Source organism: Mesoplodon mirus (assembly GCF_964341445.2).
Source record: "Mesoplodon mirus genome assembly, chromosome: 7".
In the NCBI taxonomy this organism is placed as follows: Eukaryota; Metazoa; Chordata; class Mammalia; order Artiodactyla; family Ziphiidae; genus Mesoplodon; species Mesoplodon mirus.
The window spans coordinates 115345379-115367062 of record NC_138983.1 but is presented as its reverse complement, the minus strand read 5'-3'; the positions used below and the strand labels follow the sequence as shown (position 1 = coordinate 115367062).

General features: G+C 36.8%; 1 protein-coding gene and 1 pseudogene across 2 annotated transcripts in view; both read right to left on the bottom strand.

Annotated features, from left to right (window-relative positions):
- The window catches only part of GUCY1A2 (guanylate cyclase 1 soluble subunit alpha 2), a gene marked incomplete at its 5' end in the record, with an annotated part of 408577 nt that overhangs the window by 342355 nt on the left and 44538 nt on the right, over window positions 1-21684 (bottom strand). The window contains one exon of the mRNA XM_082627462.1: window positions 16760-16881. Within this exon, the coding sequence (XP_082483588.1) occupies window positions 16760-16881 (122 nt within the window). The remainder of the gene's footprint in view (window positions 1-16759; window positions 16882-21684) is intronic.
- Window positions 2031-3216, bottom strand: LOC309809042 (palmitoyltransferase ZDHHC7-like; annotated as a pseudogene). Its single transcript has one exon. The product of its transcript is annotated as a palmitoyltransferase ZDHHC7-like (transcript).

Genomic DNA, 21684 nt, shown 5'->3' with positions numbered 1-21684 from the left:
TGAGATATAATTGACACACAGCACTGTATAAGCTTAAGGTGTACAGCATAATAATTTGACTTACATACATCATGAAATGATTATCACAATGTTTAGTGAACATCCTTTATCTCACATAGATACAAAATTAAAGATACAGAGAAAAGAAATTTTTCCTTGTGATGAGAATTCTTTCATGTATAACATATAGCAGTGTTAATTATAATGATCATGTTGTACATTACATCCCTAGTACTTTTTATCTTATAACTAGAAATATGTACATTTTTACCATCTTCATCCAACTCACTCTCCTACAACCCCCCGCCTCTGGTCTGATCCACAAATCTGATCTTTTTTTCCTATGAGTTTGTTTGATTTAGAAGTATAATTGACCTACAACACTATGTTAGTTTCTATTATGCAAGATAGTGATTCAATATTTCTATACATTTTGAAATGATCACTGAAATAAATCTAGCTATGATATGTCACCATACATAGGAAATACATAATTATTAACTATATTCCCCATACTGTATATTTCATACCTATGACACATCTATTTTGTAACTAGAAGTTTGTACTTCTCAATCTCCCTCATCTATTTCTTTCCTCCCCACACCATCTCTTGCAACCATCTGTTAGTTCTCTGTATCTATAACTCTGTTTTTATTTTATGTTTGTTTGTTTTGTTTTTCAGATTCCACATATAAGTGATATCATACATTATTTATCTTTCTCTGTCAGACTCATTTCACTTAGCACAATACCCCTAGGCCCATCCATGTTATTGGAAATGGCAAGATTTCATTCTTCTTTATGGCTGAGTAATATTACACTGTGTGTGTGTGTGTGTGTGTGTGTGTGTATCTTGCATCTTTATTCATTTATTGATGGACAATACTATTGTGGAGAACACTTCAATAAATATAGGGGTGCATATAGATTTTTTATATATTTTTAAGTACTGTTTTTTTTTTTCCCCTATGGATATATTTTTTCTTTGGATATATTGCTGGATCATACGGTAGTTCTGTTTTTAATTTTTTGAGGACTCTCCATACTCTTTTCCATAGTGGCCACAAGAGTTTACATTCCCACCAACAGAGAACAAGGGTTCCCTTTCCTCCACATCCTCACCAACAATTGTTATTTGTTGTCTATTTGAGAATAGCCATTTTGACAGGCGTGAGGTGATATCTCATTGTTGTTTGGATTTGCATTTCCCTGATGATAGTGATGTTGAGCATCTTTTCATGTGCCAGTTGGCCATCTATATGTCTTCTTTGGAAAAATGCCTATATATATCCTCTGCCCATTTTTAATGTTTGTTTGTTTGATGTTGAATTGTATAAGTTCTTTGCATATTTTGGATTTTAACCCCTTATCAGATATATCATTTGCAAAGATCTTTTCCCATTCAGTACGTGGCTTTTTTGTTTTGTTAACAGTTTCCTTTGCTGTGAAAATACTTTTTGTTTGATGTAGCCCCATTTATTTATTTATTTATGCTTTTGTTTCCCTTGCCTAAGGAGACATATCCAAAAAAATATTAAGACTGATGTCAAAGCACATACTGCCTATGTTTTCTTCTCAAAGTTTTGTTTTCAAGCCTTAAATTTTAGTCTTTACTCCATTATGAGTTGACTTGTGTGCACAGTATGAGAGAGTAGTCCAGTTTGATTTTTTGAACATAGTTGTCCAGTTTTCCCAACACCATTTATTGAAGAGGCTGTCTTTTTCTCATTGTATATTTTTGCCTCCTTTGTCATAGATTAATTGCTCATGTAAGTGTGGGTGTATTTCTGGGCTGTCTATTATGTTCCATTGATCTATGTATCTGTTTTGTGCAAGTGCCATACTGTTTTGATGACTGTAGCTTTGTAGTATAGTTTGAAATCAGGGTGTATGATACCTGTAGCTCTGTTCTTCTTTCTCAAGTTTGTTTTGGCTATTCTGGGTCTTTTGTGTTGTTATACAAAAGTTTTAGTTATTTGTTTCCATTTGCATGGAATACCTTTTGCTATACTCTTGCATTCAGTGTGTCCTTTAGCTCTGAAATGAGTCTCTTATAGGCAGCATATTGATAGGCCTTTTTTTTTATCCATTCAGCCACTCTGTTTTTTAATTGTATCATTTATTCCATTTACATTTGAAATAGTATTGATAGGTATGTAGTTACTGCATTTGTTTAATCAGTTGGGGGTTGTTTTTTATAGTTATTTTTCCTTTCTTTCTTCTTCTTTTGTTCACTTCCCTTGTGATTTGATGACTATCTTTAATATTATGTTTGGATACCTTTCTCCTTTTTGTGTGTATTTATGTAGAGAACTTAGGTCCCTTTTTCTGGGTATTATCTGCCATCGCCTGAATCAGAAGCCAATGAAGGGGTTCATCCAGAGCAGCAAGAGGGAACCTCCCAAAGACTGACTTCATCCCTTCCCACTGCAGCCTCTGCTCCCACTCAGGCTTCTTACTCTTCAGCCTCTCAACCTCCGTTTCATCATTGCATACGGAGTGGATCTGAGTGCCAAACATCACTGCAGTGAAACTGAAAAACATCAGACCCTCAAGGCACAGGAAGATCAAAAGAATTACAGTGACTACAGATGAACAATCACTGAATTCAGTCCACTGCCCTTGGATGCAGGGGATGAACTGCAGCCCTCAGAGTACAAACGTGTGCATGAATGCCAGCACGGAGTACATAGTGAAGAGCACAAAAAAATCTCTGATTCTTTTCTCCAACACAATTGTTCAGCCATGGCAGGGATGATCCATTTTCCAAATACATATTTTGCAAATACTGCAGTTGTGGGTGTGCTCAGGCTTGATACAGCAGCATTTGGGGTACTTGTAGATCACTTCTTCTGCAAACTCTTCAGTTTGCAGGCTTCAGCTGCAAACTCTCCATGTATTCTTTAATAGCATTTCCTTTAGGTACTGCTCCAGGGCCGGTGAGCATGGTCCTCAGGTAAGACGACAAGGCAAGCATCACCAGGCAGATAAAAACAACCCTGTTGACCACAGAGTACCAGAAGTCTTTGGAAGGCAGCAGCACAACTAACATCACCAGGAAGTCCAAGTACATGATCAGAAGCCACATCATGATGGTGCAGATCATGCCACTGCTGTCACGGATGAACTAGAGGAGGATGAAAAGTCATAGTTGTCATTTTCAGTCAGGAGAGGATGATGCTTGACATCCCAGAGCCAGTGTCCTGATGATGGCATGGTTTTCCTCACAATTTATTTCTAAACATTTATTGAACATGTTGTGCCTTTTCTTCAGGATCTTAAGGTGCATACTGTCCCATGTGATAGAATGCGAGGCCCAGGTGGGGTCGCATGGAACCTTGACTCCTCCTGGCCTGTGGCAGCAGCAACATCAACTGCAGCAGCAGAGGCAGGGACACATTGTACAGCAGCGCTCATGTTCAGGCCAGAACCACCCACAGCTCTGCTCAGCTGGATCCCATGGGCTAGTGAGAGGGAGGCTGCCACTGAGCGCACATGAGAGCCAGAGCCCAGCCTGGAGAGCTGGCCTTTTTTTTTTTTTTTTATGTAGAGAAGTCCTTTTAACATTTCTTGTAAGGCTGATTTGATGGTGCTGAATTATTTTAGCTTTTGCTTATCTGTAAAACATTTGATCTCTCCATCAGATCTGAATGAAAGCCTTTACAGGTAGAGTATTCTTGGTTGAAGTTGTTTCTCTTTTATCCCTTTGAATATATCAGGTCACTCCTTTCTGGCCTGCAGAGTTTTTGTTGAAAAGTCAGATGATTTCCTTATGAGAGTTCCCTTACACCTAACATTTTGCTTTTCCCTTGATGCTTTTAATATTCTCTCATTATCTTTAATTTTTACTATTTTAATTACAGTGTGTCTTGGTGTGTTCCAAAAAGGAACACACCAAGACACATTGTAATTAAAATGTTCTTTTTGCCTAACTTGCTGTAACCCTTTTTGGGTTGATCCAGTTTGGGATACTCTGTGCTTCCTGGGCCTGGATATTTCCTTTCTCAGGTTAAGGAAGTTTTCAGCCATTATGTCTTCAAATATGTTCTCTGACCCTTTCCCTCTCTCTTCTCTTTATGGGACCCCTATAATGCAAATAGTACTATTGATGTAGTCCCAGAAATCTCTCAAACTTCCTTATTTCTTTGTATTCGTTTTTCTGTTCAGCTTCAGTGATTTCTACTACTCTGTCTTCCAGCTTGCTGATCTGTTCCTCTGTATCATCTAATCTATTCTTGATTCCTTCTAGTGTATTTTTTATTTCAGTTATTGTATTCTGCAGCTCTGCTTGGTTCTTTATATTTTCTAACTTTGTTATAAACTTCTAACTTCTCACTCTGTTCATCCAATCTTCTCCAGAATTCTTTGAGCATCTTTACAATCATTACCTTGAAATCTTTATCAGGTAGATTGCTTATCTTCACTTCACTTAGTTCCTCTTCTGAGGTTTTATCTTATTCTTTCATTTGGAACATACTCTCTCTCTCTCTATTGCCTTATTTTGCCTAAATTGCTGTTCTTATTTCTGTGCATTTGGTAGGTTGTTACATTTCCTGACCTTGAAGAGTGACCTTTTGTAGGAGAAGTCCTATGCATTCCAGCAGTGCACTCCTTTCTGGTCACCAGAGCTATAGGTTCTAGGGTATCCCCTATGTTGGCTGCATAGGTCCTTCTGTTGTAGCAGGCTGACTACTATGGGCAAGTCTGGTAGGCATGGCTAGCCTCCAGTTGGGTTGTTTGTCAGGCCCTGCCTTGTACAGAGGCTGCTGGCCACTGGCAGGTGAGGCTGGGTCACAAGGCGACTGGCCGCAGAGCCCCAGGTGGTCCCAGGGCTGGTGCTGGTCAACTGGTGGGCTGAGCCACATCTGGCAAGAGTGGTCATGGGGACACGGTTCCAAGATATAATGTCAGCCTGCTGATGGGTGGGGCTGATTCCTGACACAGTTGACTGTAGGGTCCATGGAGCCCAAAGCTGGTGTCAGCCCGCTGGTGATTGATTACTTTAGGGTTAGTGTCAGTGCACTGGTATGCAGGGGCAGGTCTTGGGCCCTTTAGTGGACAGGTCCAGGTCCCAGGGTGGCTGTGGGTGCAGGGAGCCTGGGGCTGAGTTCCTGTCAAGGTAGCTACTTAGCTTGAGGGTCCCAGTACTGGCACTGACAGGCTAGTGGGCAAGGCCAATTCCCAGTGCTAATAATCTATAGGAAGGATTCCAAAATGGCACTTGCCAGCACCAGTGTCTTCATGCTAGAATAAGCTCCCCAAAATGGCTGATGTCAATATGTCCCCAGGGTAAGTTCCAGTTTCCTCTTGCCTCTTCAGGAGGCTCCCCAAGATCAGCAGGTGTGTCTGACCCAGGCTCCTTTCAAATAACTGCTTCTGCCCTGGGTCGCAGAGCATGTGAGATTTTGTGTGCACCATTTAAGAGTGGAGTCTCTATTTCCCACAACCTTGTGTGTCTCCTGAAAGTAAGCCCAGCTGGCCTTCAAAGCCAAACATTCTGAGACTTGTCTTCCTGGTACAGGACCCTCAAGACTGGGGAGTCCAATGTAGGGCTTGGACCCCTCAGTCTTTGGGAAGAAACTTTACAATTGTAATTATCCTCCCATTTGTGGGTCATCCACTAGGGGGTATGGGTCTTGTCTATACTGCATCTTAGCCCCTCCTGCCCATCATGTTGTGGTTCCTTCTTTACTTCTTTAATTGTAAAAGATCTTTTCTACTAGTCTTCTGGTCTTTCTTATCAATAGTGCTCATTAAATGGTTGTAATTTTGGTGTGCCCATGGAAGGAGGAGAGCTCAGGATCTCAGGCATTTCCCCTGGGGAACTTATCTTTAAAATACAACTTTTCAGTCCCCATTCTAGATATGATGAATCAGAATATTTGGATATAGTGTCTACGATAATTTTTTTTTAATTTCTCCAGATGATCCTACTGTATAATCACTAGTGGAATCTACTCTTCTAGAATCTGGAGTAGAGACAATTACTTCTGGGATTAGAATTCAAAGCAATAATGCAAAAAATATCTCTCTAGGAAGGGCAAAAGCATAAATTCATAAATGTTAAAATAAATATACATATATTCAGAGTTGGATTTTCCTCCTTTTTTCCTCATCTAGCTCTGGAAAATTTTCAATCCTGACCAGTATGTATGAGTCAGGAATTATTTCAGCATCCTTGCTTATGAATATCACACGTGTTTTTTTCTTCAACTGGATGCTATATGTGTTCCATTGGTTTCTTTTCACATCTATTAACAACACTCCCCTTACATCAAATAACATTCTATCTCATACCATCAATGATTCATCTCTTCTGTGGGGACTCACAGCTGGTTCTTCTGACTCCTCTTTTCTACATGGGAAGTGAAGCTCAATCCTTCATATCTCCAACCATTCTCTATCTATCTCCCAACAATCTACTCCAACCAAGTCTGGACCACAACAATGGGGAATAAGAATATAGAAGTTGCCCACAAATGCTACAATAAAATTCACATGTATCACAGGGAAAAATTCTGACTAATATTTCCAAATCTACATCTCCTTTCTTCACAAAGGAAAATTATCATTTCTTATTGTAAAGTTAAGATCAGACTTGGTTGAAAAGCAGGATAGGTCAGGAATTGGAAGTTTCGGCTCAATCATACTACATTTGAAATGAATATCTTACCTCAGTTTAACTACCTATCATTATGGGTAACAGAAATAGGGGAAGAGAACTCCAAAACACCTATAAAAATCATCCACAATACATAATCATAGCTCCCCAAATGGAAAATAAAACATATGAGAATCTTTAACAGAACAGGCTCATAAAAAGCAAATACAAAGATTCATATTTTTGTTTTTGAAAATAGGCTGACTGTGAGATAATAAAGGGAATACATCATATAACAAGCCTTAATTTGAGTAACATCTTTATTCTGACTCATAAAGTTCTGTTCATCAAATTAATTTAAATAAATGGTGATAGAAATGCTGTCAAAACACTTAAAATTGACTGAACACCTAAACTCAAGGTTAATAAGAATGAAAACTCATCTACAATAGAACTTAGGATATTTGAATTTAACTCTAATCTTACTTAAAATTTTCATTAATTTTCAAGATAATTAACTAGTTATTAAAATTTATAGTCCAGTCAAAGTTAGAGATTTGTAGCAAAGAGCAATAAAATCAGAGAATATAAAGGACCAAAAAATAAAGAAAAAGTTGACCTAAGATAAAAATAATTAATTTAATGAATAAAAGGCATAAAATAAAAAGGGAAAAGAGAGGGGAGGAGAGAAGGTGGTGTGTTCATTTGCGCTAAAAGATTCAAAAGGAGTGAACACAAACATATGGTATTTAAAGTTAAAAAGTAAATATGCCAAAGCACTATGAATTTGTTCCAAGAGATGGTTAAAAAAAAATGACCTATGAGCTTCACATAGGAAGTGGTATGGGCCCACAGTCATCTTTCTCACATAGCAAGGAAAGAATAAACTTCTTGCTAACTGAGAGAAAAACCAAAAATTATTCTTTTGTAATAGAAGCAGTAGAGAGGTCAATAAGTATTGCAGCAGACTCTTACATCACAGCCTCATAGCCTTCCTGCCTTCCTCACAAGACCATGTAAAAGGGCTGACCTAACTGTGCTTTCATTTCTTCTAAGTCACAGGTAATTTTTCCATGTTAGGAATTTTGCAGATATTAAGTGGAAATTATACTGTTTCCTGAGAAAAGAGCAATGGGAGATTGTTTAAGAGGCTTACAAAACCTGCTTATGAAAATGAACTGAGCAAAAGGAGGTTTCATTAAGCGAGTTTGACTCACTGGCCATTGATAGTGTTGAAAGGAATTCAAACTACATTAATCTGAAGATGAGGGGAGCATAAGCATATTAACAAAGACTGATATTTTGAACATCTTCAGTAAATAGGATGTCATATCACTTAGAAGTTACACCTAAATACATAAAATATTTCATTTTCCACTATATAACAGTGGCTGACTCCATTCCGGGGGGTTATTTTTAGCAAATCAAAGAGAAATATTCTGCCTGTTAGCACCATGGATAATTTCTGGTATGATTTTTAATCATACTAGAAATAATTTTTTAAACAGTTTCTAAATCAGTCATAAAATCTTGGAAAAGCACTCATAATGACAAAACAGAAAAACAAAATTCTTAACTATAGTTTGTATATGTTGAAATTATAAGGAGATAGCAGGTGCTGTTTTTGTTTATTAAAACTTCAAGGGAAAAGGCACATCTATTAGGATGACTAAAATCAAAACAATCTGACAAACCAGTTTCTGGAGAGAATGAGGAATAAGTGATAACAGCCATTTTGGAAGACACTTTGGTAGTTTCCTACAAAGCTAAACAAAGTGCAGCAATCACACTCCTAGGTCCTTACCTAACTGATTCAAAAACATGTCTACATAAAAACCTGCAGGTGTATGTTTATAGCAGTTTTATCCATAATCACCAAAAACAGAAGCAACCAGCTGTCTTTCAATAGGTGAATGGATAAGCAAACTGTAGTATATTATTATGATGGAATACTATTCAGAGAGAAAAAAGGAATGAGCTATCAAACCACACAAAGATATGTACTAAACCTAAATGTACACTGCTAAGCAAAAAAACAAACAAACAAAAACAGAAAAAATGTGAAAAACCTACATGCTATTATAATTCCATTTATATAACATTCTGGAAAAGGCAAAGCTATAGAATGGCAAACAGATTAGTATTTTCTAGGGATTTGTTGGGGGGAAAGAGGTAGGGTTAAAAAGGTGAAGTACAGAGGAATTTTAAGGCAGTAAAAGTATTTAATATAATATTATAATGGTGAATACATGACACTATGCATTTATCAAACTCAGAATTATACAGCACAAAAAGTGAACTTTACAGTATGCAAATTTTAAATATATATATATATACAAAATTTTATATATATTTGTATATAAATATATTTATATATATACATATGTATATACCAGAAATGGAATGTAAGATCCCAGAATGGAATGAAAAAAGCAATTAGCTATCAAGTCACACAAAGAATATAACTGTATTACAAACTTTATTACAAGTGCAAAAAAAAACTTCACTGAAGGTAGTAGAGTAGAAAGGTGTTGACCTAAATAACCTTGGAAATGAGTGGAGTCTGTAAAACTTCATATGTAAATCCATACTCTGAAATTGCACACAAACACTGTACTCTAGTTGATAAAAATCATTTCCCATAGGAGCATGTAATAACAATTCTGAAACAACTATACTCCTACACTGCAATTGAACAATTACGTAGATCAATGGCTAAACAGAACAAAGTTTCTCACTGCTGGAGTAGGAGGTTACAGTAAGCAAGGGGGAAAGGTTAGAATGATCCATATGATAATGGGTTAGAGTTGAAGACATCAGTATGAACTCATATTTAGCATAATACAGAAATACAGAAATATTTATAGACAGGCATATATATATATATATATATATATATATATATATATATATATAGCAGTTAATATACACATATATATTTCCTTGCTCTGTCAACTGAGAGAGTCTAGAAGCAGCAACACCCCAATGGCAATGAGTACACCGAGTACCCAGATTTTGGTTTCCAACACCATTTTCCAACAAAAGGAATCAGGACTCTTTTGAGACTCCTTTAGGAAATGACTTTGAGAAATGACTGAGGCAGAAAATATACAAGATGAGTCTGGAGCATCTTATAACACAAGATAGTAGGGAAGTGCTCAAAACACACACACAATAATGATGGACATATGTCAAAGTACACAGCAGACAACTGAAAGCAAACTGACTAGTACTCTTCAAAACCATCAAGGTCATCAAATACAAGGAAAGACTGAAAAACTGTCACAGCCAAGAGGAGTCTAAGGAGACCTAACAATTAAATGTAATATAGCCTGAGTGGGATGCTGGAACAGAAAAAGGACAGGTAACAACTAAAGATATCTAAATAAAGCTTGAAATTTAGTTAATAATAATGTATCAATACTGGTTCATTAATTGGGACCAAAGTACCATATTAATGTAAGCTGTCAATAATAGGAGAAATAGGTGTGGAATGTATGAGAACCTTCTATACTATCTTCACACCTTTTCTGTAAATCTGAAACTATACTATAATTAAAAGTTTATTTTTTTAAACTTAAAGGGAAAAGAAAAGTAAAAACCTACCTACTAAAAAATTCAGAAAAGAGAACAACAGGCAGTCTGAAGAATTTAGGATATGAAAGGTTGCTCTCCCACATAAAGAAGAGGTCCAGGACAGAAAGGTGCTAGTGATAGGGCAATAACACATTAGATATAAACAAAGAAGATCAAAAAAATAAGAAAGAAAAATGACTGCCATGTTTTATCAGTAAAGAAGAGAAGCTTAGGGCCTCCCTGGTGGCGCAGTGGTTGAGAGTCCGCCTGCCGATGCAGGGGATACGGGTTCGTGCCCCGGTCTGGGAGGATCCCATATGCCGCGGAGCGGCTGGGCCCGTGAGCCATGGCCGCTGGGCCTGTGCGTCCGGAGCCTGTGCTCCGCAACGGGAGAGGCCACAACAGTGAGAGGCCCGCGTACAGCAAAAAAAAAAAAAAAAAAAAAAAAAAAAAAGAAGAGAAGCTTAGTGTGGAGAAATTTAGTGGGATAAATGGGAAAAGGCTTGTCATAAGATTCAGAAGAAAATGCTCCCAAGAGAAAAAAATATCTAGGGGAGTAAAGAAAGCCCTCTATATTTCTTCTCAATATACTTGTATCTTCTAAAGCTGGTCTGCATAATTTAAGGATCAGTTTTTATTTAAATGTTTTATAATTTTACACATATTGGAGGCAGTGAGACACTCAACAGTCTCATTCTTTTTCAGGCCTACCTACTACATCTAATAATTTCAGAAAAAAGTATTCAAGCAGAGAGCAAAAAACATAAGTTATTTTTAATTTACATAGAATCACTACTCAATTCTCTACTAGGAATTATTAAATTCCTAAGTTTTTAAATAATTTTATAATTATTAAATTCCTAAATTTAATAATGCCTAAATTATTAAATTCCTAAATGAGATACTCTGACAATATTCCCAAGCTTAACCATTAAAAACAAAATCAATGGCATTGTAAATAAAGCCTTTTGCAAGGTTTGTGCTAGGCCAATGACATCTAATGTATTAAATTAAGCCACCAAATCAGCTTGAAATCTTGTGGCCAACAGAACTGGCATAGGGTTTACTACAGCATAACTATGAAACCATGTTTGTGTCATGAGCCAAACACTGTCACCCTTAACTTGCACTGTCAACACCTGAAATCTGAAAAAAAAATCTAACCTGTAAATGATTCAAATTACAAGGAAACTGCATTCTCCTTAATACCAATGATAAATAACCAAACTTTTTTGATACTATCCTTATGCAAGCAAATATCCCTAGTACACTTTCAGGTAGTCATGAACTAAGTAAAATGCAATACAATGACAACTTTCATAATTCAGAGAACTATAAAGACTTGTGTAATTAGCATTGGAGGTGTGATGTAAAGTCAATCTTAGTCCAATGACCCTTGAAGGCAGCATGAAGCAGGGAAAGGTTTGGAATCAGACTGACCTGGGTTTAAATCCTGCTTTTGTGGCTTGTCAGCACTGACAAAGGAACTTAACAAGTTAATGTCTCAAAATATGTTTCCTCATCTATAAAAGGGAGAATATTGACCTCCCAGTTCTGATGCAAACATTATTTTGTGAATATTCAATAATATGAGCAAACACTTCAGCATTTGTTATTTATCAGGCTGCTGTAAGTACTTTATATAAATTAACTTATTTAATCTTCCTAACAACTCTAGAAGGTATGTAATTATATTCTCCCCATTTTACAAATGAGAAATATCTAGTATGGAAAGATTAAGTAACTTATTCCAGTTCATACAGCGAGTAAGTATGTTTTCATAACTAAGTAATCTGGCTCTAGTTTTTGCTCTAAATTACTACATTATAATATCATTATTAAATCAGTTAATAAATCAGTTCCCTTCCAGCCACCCTAACTCCAGTTCATCTCATTAAAATATTGATACTATTTACTTTTTATTTACTTTTTATTTACTTTTAATGAAAGAGAAAATTGATCTGTTACCAAGTTACAGTAATAAGAACTATACTGAACTATGTTCAATATCCTATGATAAACCATAATGGAAAAGAATATTAAAAAAAGAATATATGTATATTTATAACTGAATCACTTTGCTGTACAGTAGTGATTAACACAACATTGTAACTCAACTATACTTCAATAAAAAAATAAATAAATCACCATTCGTCTCCCCCAAAAAAGAACTATATAGGCAGAAATTATTTATTGCTATCAATATTAATTCATCTATAAAAATAAGTGGGTTTTGTACCAACTAGTTCTCCAATATGCTAAATATGTTAAATATATTCTAATTCACTAAACAATTACACGTTTTAGAGTTATTCTAAGGAAACCCTCAGGTAATCTTAACCCTAAAGTGAGGCTAACTAACTCTTCACAGTTTTATGGCCAATTACAAGGCTGTCAAGTGCACATTCAAAATCACAATAAAACCAGAAAAGTACATACAAGTCAACATGTAGGCAATAAACTATTGCTTATATAAAAACAAGTGGCAACAAAAAGTTCCATACCAGCTAATGATTCTGGAATCAGTGGCACTTTATAGGTAGCTCAGATTTCACAGTATTTCAGAGTCTACCACAAAAATATTGTGAGGTATATGCACCAAAGGTCATCCACTCCATTCTCCTCACTAGCATTTTCCCAACAAATAATCCCATGAAAACATTACTCTGACACTGACTTTAAATGTTGACTTTTTGGAGAAAATAAAGCCCCAGTCTAACAGAAGACCTTTAAAACAGAAAAAAAAAAAAAAACTTTAATGAATATTCTTTCATAATTCATGTCCTTCACCAATTATTTTGAGAGAAAATGCACTTTAGCAAAGTCAGTATAAAACTATACTTTGTTAATACTTGGTAAATAACTGACACTTATTAAAATAGTAAACCTCTGTTTGCTATAATTCATCAGTAGATTAATTACCTTAGATCTCTCATTTCTATATGATTTCTGTCCTACTGTGGAATGACTTTATCCTACACCATCTATATCTTATGGCTTTTGGTGAAACACCCACAACCCCTTTAACAGTATCAAAACCTGTTAAAACTGAAATCCTCATAATCCTCACTTATTTTAAATTGTATTATGCAAAGGGAGCTAAGCAATATATCATCCTTCACCCTTAAGTCTCCCTATTCAATTATGTCTTCCTTTCCCCAACATTACCTAAATCCAAGATACAGGATCAGGTGGCAACACTTCAGCAGAAAACACAGTATACACCCTTTAATACTTTAGCATAGATGCTTCATTGTACCAATCAACAGTTACAATTTCCAAGAAAATACTCAATGCTGTACCTCATAAGACTATAAACACATTTTTTTACTTAATTGGAGCTAAAAATGAGCTTTGCAGATTATGCCTGGAAAAGGCTTACATTTTTCAAACAACTAAAATTAGAAGATCATTTTGGTATGCAAAAGATGTACTAAATAAAGCAGTACGTTTAACACTAAAAGCCTCCAGTAGGGAGGGCATTGTTCACAACTATCTCTCTTTGTATATTCTTTTTTCCACAGTTTAAAAACCTCCTTAGAGTACTGTACTGCATTATCACAGTGAATGCCAGAGCACCAAAATAAGGAATAATCTGTACTTAATATCCCTAATTTGTAAATAATGAGACAATATAACAACTGGTTTCTAAGCCAACAAAAGAAAATCAATGACAAAAATGTTGATGTCTAGAAATAGTTCTTTACCATGACTACAGAGGGCATAAACCACTCTGTAATGTGCACATGTTTCCAGGGAGTCCTAAGGAAGAGGCAATGGAACAAATGCATGACAGAAGCATGACTGGTCTTCTGCAACAAGCTTTCTCCTTCTCTTCAGGTTTCTCTTTTTATTCCATGCCAACCACTTAACTCAAACTTCAACCTGAAGAGCTGGTAAACGATCAAACTACCTAGCGTTTATACTAAGTAGATAGAGATGGTCATTTTGAAAGGAGAAAAATTTGTTACTGTGATCATATTTTCTGACCTATGACTTTAAATATTTTTTGATGATAGGTGAAATATAAATAACATTCAGATGAGTGAACAAACACAATTCTAGTCTTTACTATAGCCTTGTAATATGTTAAGAAGGTAAGAGAAATATGTATCCCTCAAATCCAATCCACCAATATTCTAACCACACCACCCAAAGCTGGTAAATATAAATCACAGAGTTGGAAAACTGCCATCTGGCATCCACAGAGAGGGCTTCCAGGCATCAACATTTTCCTTAAACTCGTTGAAACTCTATTTCTCCATGCCAAACTCCCCAACTCAGAACAGGTCCTCTTTCTTTACGGTGTTTTTCTTTTCAGAGTTAATCAATTTTTGCATTTGCATAAATGATTGCACAGAAGACTTTAAATGTAATTCTTTGTAAAAGGTGAGATCTAAGCAAACCAAGATTAATCATACTTCAGTGACTTGTTAAAAATAAAAATAAAGCTTACATTGAATATGACTAGTAAAGGTGTCATCTTTGTCCTCAGTCTATATTTCAAGAATTATGATAGGACATAAGTTAAGAGAACAGCTACGTCCTAGGCACATAATCACCTGTTGGATACATGCCAGCATCTTGTGAACAGGAGGCAGTCATTTACAAGATTGTGCTTTTTACATTTTGAGAACAACCCATCATTACTTACAGGGAAAAAAATTAGACCTAATATCTGTTTTCCAGAAAAATGTAATATTTATGGAAATCTAAACCCTGTTATACAGTCCCCTTCTAAATTATAAGTACTTATTTAAAAACTACTCTTTCCCTAATACCATCAGGTATCATACTGCCTGCTGTTCTTTTCACTCACTCACTTAATCTATCAACTAAGCTATACTGGGCCAACAGTATCATCTGGTGTTTACTATATCAAATTGTCTGACCTAGAGTTTCTTGTAGGAATTGTGTACACTTATTTTCAAGTCACAGTTCAGAAAAAGTCTTTAGTACTTCTTACATATTCATCATCTTGTACACCTCTTACTCCCTCTAACTCAGCAATTCTCAAAGTAGGCAGCATAAGGAAAGGAAAGGAAAGGAGATGTGAGGGACAGGGAATCATTTAGAAAATTAGTAATTAAAGAGAAGTTTTTCAATATATTAAAAATCCCTTGGCCAAGATTCTGATACATCCCTCTTAGTAGAACATCATCTCACCTCACCCTTTCAAAAATCACAATGCATCAAAAGAAATAGATATAACTTATAAGAGAGTCCTGGGAAATACAAAATCAGAAAACTATAAACAGTTCTTGGGTAATGCCCAACCTCACCCCACCTTTACTCTCACTCCTTATCTTCTCCAATAATGTTGACTTATGTAGTATGACATCCATGCAGTTGTACGAAGACTGAGGTAAGTACATCTTTTCACTGCCCATTATTGTCTTAGGCAAACCACTTACATCTATATGCCTCCCCTCACAAAAGGTCCATGTTCTTATTATAATATTTTATGCTTAAAAAAGTTACCTAGGAAGAAAATGTAGTCAATGTCTAGCTGGAGTCCCAGCTTGAGTGTTAAAGCCAGGTCTGCCTCTGGGAGTCAGATATGTTTAGAAAAATCTGGTAAACTCATGCATTGAGGTCACCTGGAATCTGTTTGTAGGAGGGACTCAGGTGTCTCCAGGGAAAGTACTTACCCTAAAGGGAAAGAAAGGGAAACAAGTTTTTCCTAGTCTCCAAAATCTGATTCTGAGAGAGGTGATTCTGAGTTTTGTATGGAGTCAGTCACTAAGATTTGCTGTTCCCCACCACCACTCCCCAGAACTCCATGGATTTCTGTCTGAGTTCTGAGGCAAAAAGATGATTCCAAAAAAATTGAAAGAGGTATCTTTCCCAAAAAAACTATGTAAGACATTAGAGCAAAAAATATTCCTGCTATGGTATCTACTTTGTGTATAATACAATGTACCTCTCACGCACCAAGAACTTCAGATAATAAGATAGGACATCTCATTTGTGGTACTTTATAGCTGCATGATTCAGTGCAGTTTATAACAGTATCCCTTACCATGTTGGGAACATCTAAAAACAGCCCTTTGTCAGAAATACTAGAATTTTCAAGGTAGACATCCCCCTATAAACAGGGCACAGAGACTTCCATAGATGACCTACTTCACTGCCTTTGTAGAGTTCACTATGAGTACATGTGAGCCACCCTGCAGCCCCAACCAGGCATTCCAGAAATAGTAGAATAAATAATAATAATAATAATAATAATAATAAAGCATGGACTTTGAGAAAAGAGGAAGATCCCCAATTTTAACTGACAGTAAGAGCCAGAGAAATATGGATTACAGGAAACTAATATTACTCATATATGAATATTTAGAAAAGTTTGCCTGGAATGTAATGTTTTCCAATCTCCAAGTAAATGGCATGTATGTAATTTCCATTTAAACATCATCAGAAGTATTGAAACTAAGTCACTTGAAGACAAGGTCTTGGTCTCAATTCACCATAGTCTCCAAATCTCTCTTTCATAGAAAATGAAACATTTACTCTTTTTTTACTTTTCCCCCTTCCCCTTACTCATTCTCTCTCAACCTTATAAATATATAGTTACTATACCGAGTACGTTAGCAGTACACTGAAGAATTCCTGAGACATCTTCAATGTCTTCTTTGTTGGAATGGTCTGCATAGGAGCATCTGTTAGAAATATTGTAGAAATTCTTTTCTACATCCCTATAACTAAGAAGAAAACAAAATTAGTAAATGGAGAAATTTTTAAAAGACTGCAAATGCACTCATATACATACACAAAAGCATGTATTTATGCTCTTAGCAAAATGACATTTTCAAACAACTGAAGCTTTAAGACATAATTTCTGGCATAACCCATCACTAACATCAGAATAAGCAATGTGGACCTGGAACTGGAAGCAATCATTAACAAGAAAGCAATGTGTGAAAAAAATAAATGATGAGAACCAGAAAATACATCAGTCTGTATAGCTAATGTTTCTTTATTTGAGTGCTTCATAACTACTGGTAATTTGTTTCTATAATGAATTTGCCTAGAAAAAGAATAATTAACAGTGCTAATTTGGTGTGTTGGCACTAACTGTGTTGAAAGTAAACACATCTTAACTTCTATTACAGTCAAGAAATTAGCATGGATAACAAATAAGCAAATAAAGCGTTTGGTGTCTGACAGAATTTGAATCATGGTCTTACCTTTTTCTATCTGTGAGACTTTGGGCAAGTAATCTAATCTCTGTTAGTCTAACTTTCCTCCCTCATGAAATGGAGATACCTCCTAGAGGTCTTACGAGGACTTAAAGATAAAATGCCTGTGTTGATAGGGGCTTCCCTGGTGGCGCAGTGGTTAAGAGTCCGCCTGCTGATGCAGGGTACACGGGTTCGTGCCCCGATCTGGGAAGATCCCACATGCCACAGAGCGGCTGGGCCCATGAGCCATGGCCGCTGAGCCTGTGCTCCACAGCGGGAGAGGCCACAGCAGTGAGAGGCCCGTGTACTGTAAAAAAAAAAAAAAAAAAAGCCTGTGTTGACTGAAACTTTTCCAGTTTCCTCTGAATTAGAGCTAAGGCACCAAAGCTGCAGAAAATAAGGGTCAAACGCTCCCATGTTTCAAAAGAGTAGCCAAGAAGACCAGACATCGCCTTCAGAACTTAAGAAGTGACTAAATAGTCACTGCCACTGTCACCTCACCACCAGCATACATAAGCCAAGGAATAGGAAAAATTTGAAAGAAAATAATCAGAAGAATGAGTTATTGGCCTAGGAGGAGAATACTGTTGTTATCTCCCACCCACCCCCCCCCCACCACACACACAAACACAAGTAAAACAGAGAAGGGGAATATTCTCTACAGAGGACCAGTTGGTGAAAGAGGGATCTACTCTGATAGAGACTGAGGTTTAGGTATCTCATTCCTCTGTGAATATCTGCTGAGGTGGTGGAATTCCTGATCATCCCTCTATACCTGACTGAATGGAAGAAGATTCCAGGGAGTGTTATTAACAGGGAAAATAAATAGAGCCAAATTGGAACTGGCCTACAGTCCTACCATTTGGCAAGGCAAAAACTATGGGTTTCCCATGGGAAAATTCATATTTAGTGATATGCAGATATCACTAAAGAATGGTGAGCTGGGGGTGTCCCATCCTATTGCTTTCCCGATCTAGAGGCTGCAGCCAGGGGCAGGGCTTACACTAGCAAGACTGTGGAGTGAAATCCACAGAGCCAGGAGCTGAGGCATCTGAAGCAGTAAAGGCAGAGCCTGTACATGCACCTTGCTGAGGGCATCACAGCAAAGAGAGAATGATTACAACCACCAGTGAAGTAAACGATGCTTCTACTATTTCCCATTTTATCCATGCCTGATATAACACATCAGAAGAGAAAGGAACCAGAAAGGATTGGCCTAAAGCAGAGGAGTCAATAATACATGATATCGCCTCTACATTGCATTCCAAGTTCCCCAGGACAATGTGTAACCCAGGCAGAGAGGGACAGAGAATAAGATTGGATATGAGATTGAAGATTTGAATTGGTCTGGAGTGGACTTTATACTCCTTGAAAGTACTTGGAATACAGTGCAATCTGCCCAACCTATTATCAAAGAGGGCTCATCATAGCATGTTTGAAATGACTGGGGAGAAAAAAGTAAAAGGGTTTCATGTTTGTAAGATTAGACTCCAATAAACCAGTTAAGCAAAATGCTTACTACAGTTTCTAGAATTCAGGAATCACTCAATAAAAGGTGGAATGGAGAGCACAGTCATTAAATACAGACAAATACAGGTTTATTTTTAAATCAAGCTCCACCATTTTAATCAGAGTGATCTTAAACAAAATATTTTTTCTCACAGTCTCAATCTCCTCATCTGTAAAAATGAGCTTAATACAGTGATCCTATGAAATAGATTGTTAGTATTAAATAAAATAACAGATATGAAGTGCCCAGTATATTACCTCAAAAACAGAGAGCAATCAACAGATATTAGGTTTTATCTAACTTGTTTTTATTCAGTAAGATAGATATTATATGTAAGTATATCTGAAAAAAGCTACATCACTTTTTAGATAAAATAATTTACAGCCACAAAATCTGGCCATGACAGCATAAGTAATATCACTAAATCTTGTTTCCCAGAATAAGCAGGGTTAACCCACTCCTAATTTCACTTCTAATGTTCTATTGAAATTATTCTAGCTTAATCCTTATTCAACTGTCAAAATAAAAAGAGAACAGAGGTTGGCTGTATAAAACAAACATAGAGCTCACAGTGATAAATGGAGTAATAATATACCTTTAGATGATTACAGGAAATGGTGTCCCAGACCAATATGAGGTTGGCAGCAGTCTTACCTGTGACATTAGCACAACGATGCTCATTCTGGCAAAAATTATAAAGTGAATGGCATGATACTGAATACATATTCTTCTATACTTTGATGTTTAAAATATATAATGAATTAAAATTACATCTCAGAAAGATGATCATGTTATTTTCTAATCATAGTTTTAAAGAAATCTCTGCTTTGTCTTCCCTACCATAGCAATCCGTTTTTGTGAGCTAAAGACCAGTAGGAGTGGTGTAGTATAAACATGAGTGAGAGCAGTTAGATTAGGCACTCTGGAGGAAGAAATTTAGATTAAAAAAATTCCAAATTCTCTGTAAGAAGAAAGCTGTAGCTGGAACATGAACTGGGCATATTTAACTCCTGATGCTAAACAAATGATTGCAGAGGTTTTTTGTTTGTTTGTTTGTTTGTATTTTTTTGCAGTACGTGGGCCTCTCACTATTGTGGCCTCTCCCGTTGCGGAGCACAGGCTCTGGACGCGCAGGGTCAGCGGCCATGGCTCACGAGCCCAGCCGCTCTGTGGCATGTGGGATCTTCCCAGACCGGGGCACGAACCCATATTCCCTGCATCGGCAGGTGGACTCTCAACCACTGCGCCACCAGGGAAGCCCAATTGCAGAGTTTTAAAGGCTCAAGGAGGACAGGTAAAGGATACAGCAAGAGGATAAAGGGAAAGACAATCAACAAAAATTAAGGTGCAAAAGAGTCAGATACAATAGTGGTAATTATAATTCAACAAACATACTGATTACCTATGTATACCAAGCTGATTATATGCCTTACCACATTATTATCATTAATATTTCATTTAAACATCACCCCACCGTGCTATTATTCCCATGTTTAAAAATGAGAAAACGGAGACTCAGGGAGGTTAAGTAATCTGCCCATGATCATTCAAAGGCACAACCTGACTTTAAATCTGGTAAACCTGGTACGTCTACTTCCAAAGCACATTTTCGCAGTCCCTTTCTCTATACTACACAATAAAGCTGCACAGAGAGAAGGGCACAAGATAATGACAAGAATGACATCAGAAAAAATTGTCACCATAAACCAGATTTTCCTCAATCCTGAGTTCCTTTTGATTCCTAAGGTAAACACTGCCTGTCTCCTACTTACCACTTTTGCTTCTCACTATTCTTCCCACCCCACACTGCCCCAAAAGCTAGTCCCTTCCCTAGAAGCTTCAGTTAAAGAAAGGATAACATAAAGATGAACAGTCAGGGCCCTCTTTTCTCATTTTAGATTGAGGGAAGAAGACTGCATATGCAGAGTTTACACAGCAATCAAAATTTACCACAAAGTCAATCTGACACACTGTAGCAGAACATTAAGCATAAATGGAAAACTATGCAAATAAATGAGTATAATTTATGCCACAAAAAGAAGGATTTTGGGGCTTTCCTGGTGGCACAGTGGTTGAGAGTCCGTCTGCCGATGCAGGGGACACGGGTTCATGCCCCGGTCCGGGAAGATCCTACATGCCGTGGAGCAGCTGGGCCAGTGAGCCATGGCCACTGAGCCTGCGCGTCCGGAGCCTGTGCTCCGCAACGGGAGAGGCCACAACAGTGAGAGGCCCGCGTACCACAAAAAAAAAAAAGAACCAACCCCCCCCCCCAAAAAAAGAAGGATTTTGGATACTAGAGCTATAGATTTTAGAACTATAATGGACCCTAGGGATTACTCATTTTACAACCTCTTCTGAAGCATAATTTACTTTTTTATCCACTATATACATACCTCTGTGTACATACCTCTGGGCACAATGTATTCACTTATTCACACTCCTCCCTCCCCCCCAAAAAAAACTGTTAGTTCCTCCTATGTACCAAGCATTTACAAAGACACAGTAATATAAGAGTAAATAAGATAAATAACCAAATAAGAAAATAAACAAGATAATATAATCTAATGATAAGTACTATGAAGAGAGATAATAGAGACTAATGTAGTAGAAAATCACTGCAGTTGGAGATTGAGGTAGGGGATTGAGGATTACTTTAGGTGGGTGTCATACCTTCCTGAGGATATGACATTTAAACAAAGACTTAACTGTATAAAAGAATAATCCATGCAAACATCTGGGGACAGAGAATTCCAGGTATATGAAATAGTATGTGCAAAAGCTTTGAGGCTAAGCAAGCTTTGGTATAGTTGAGA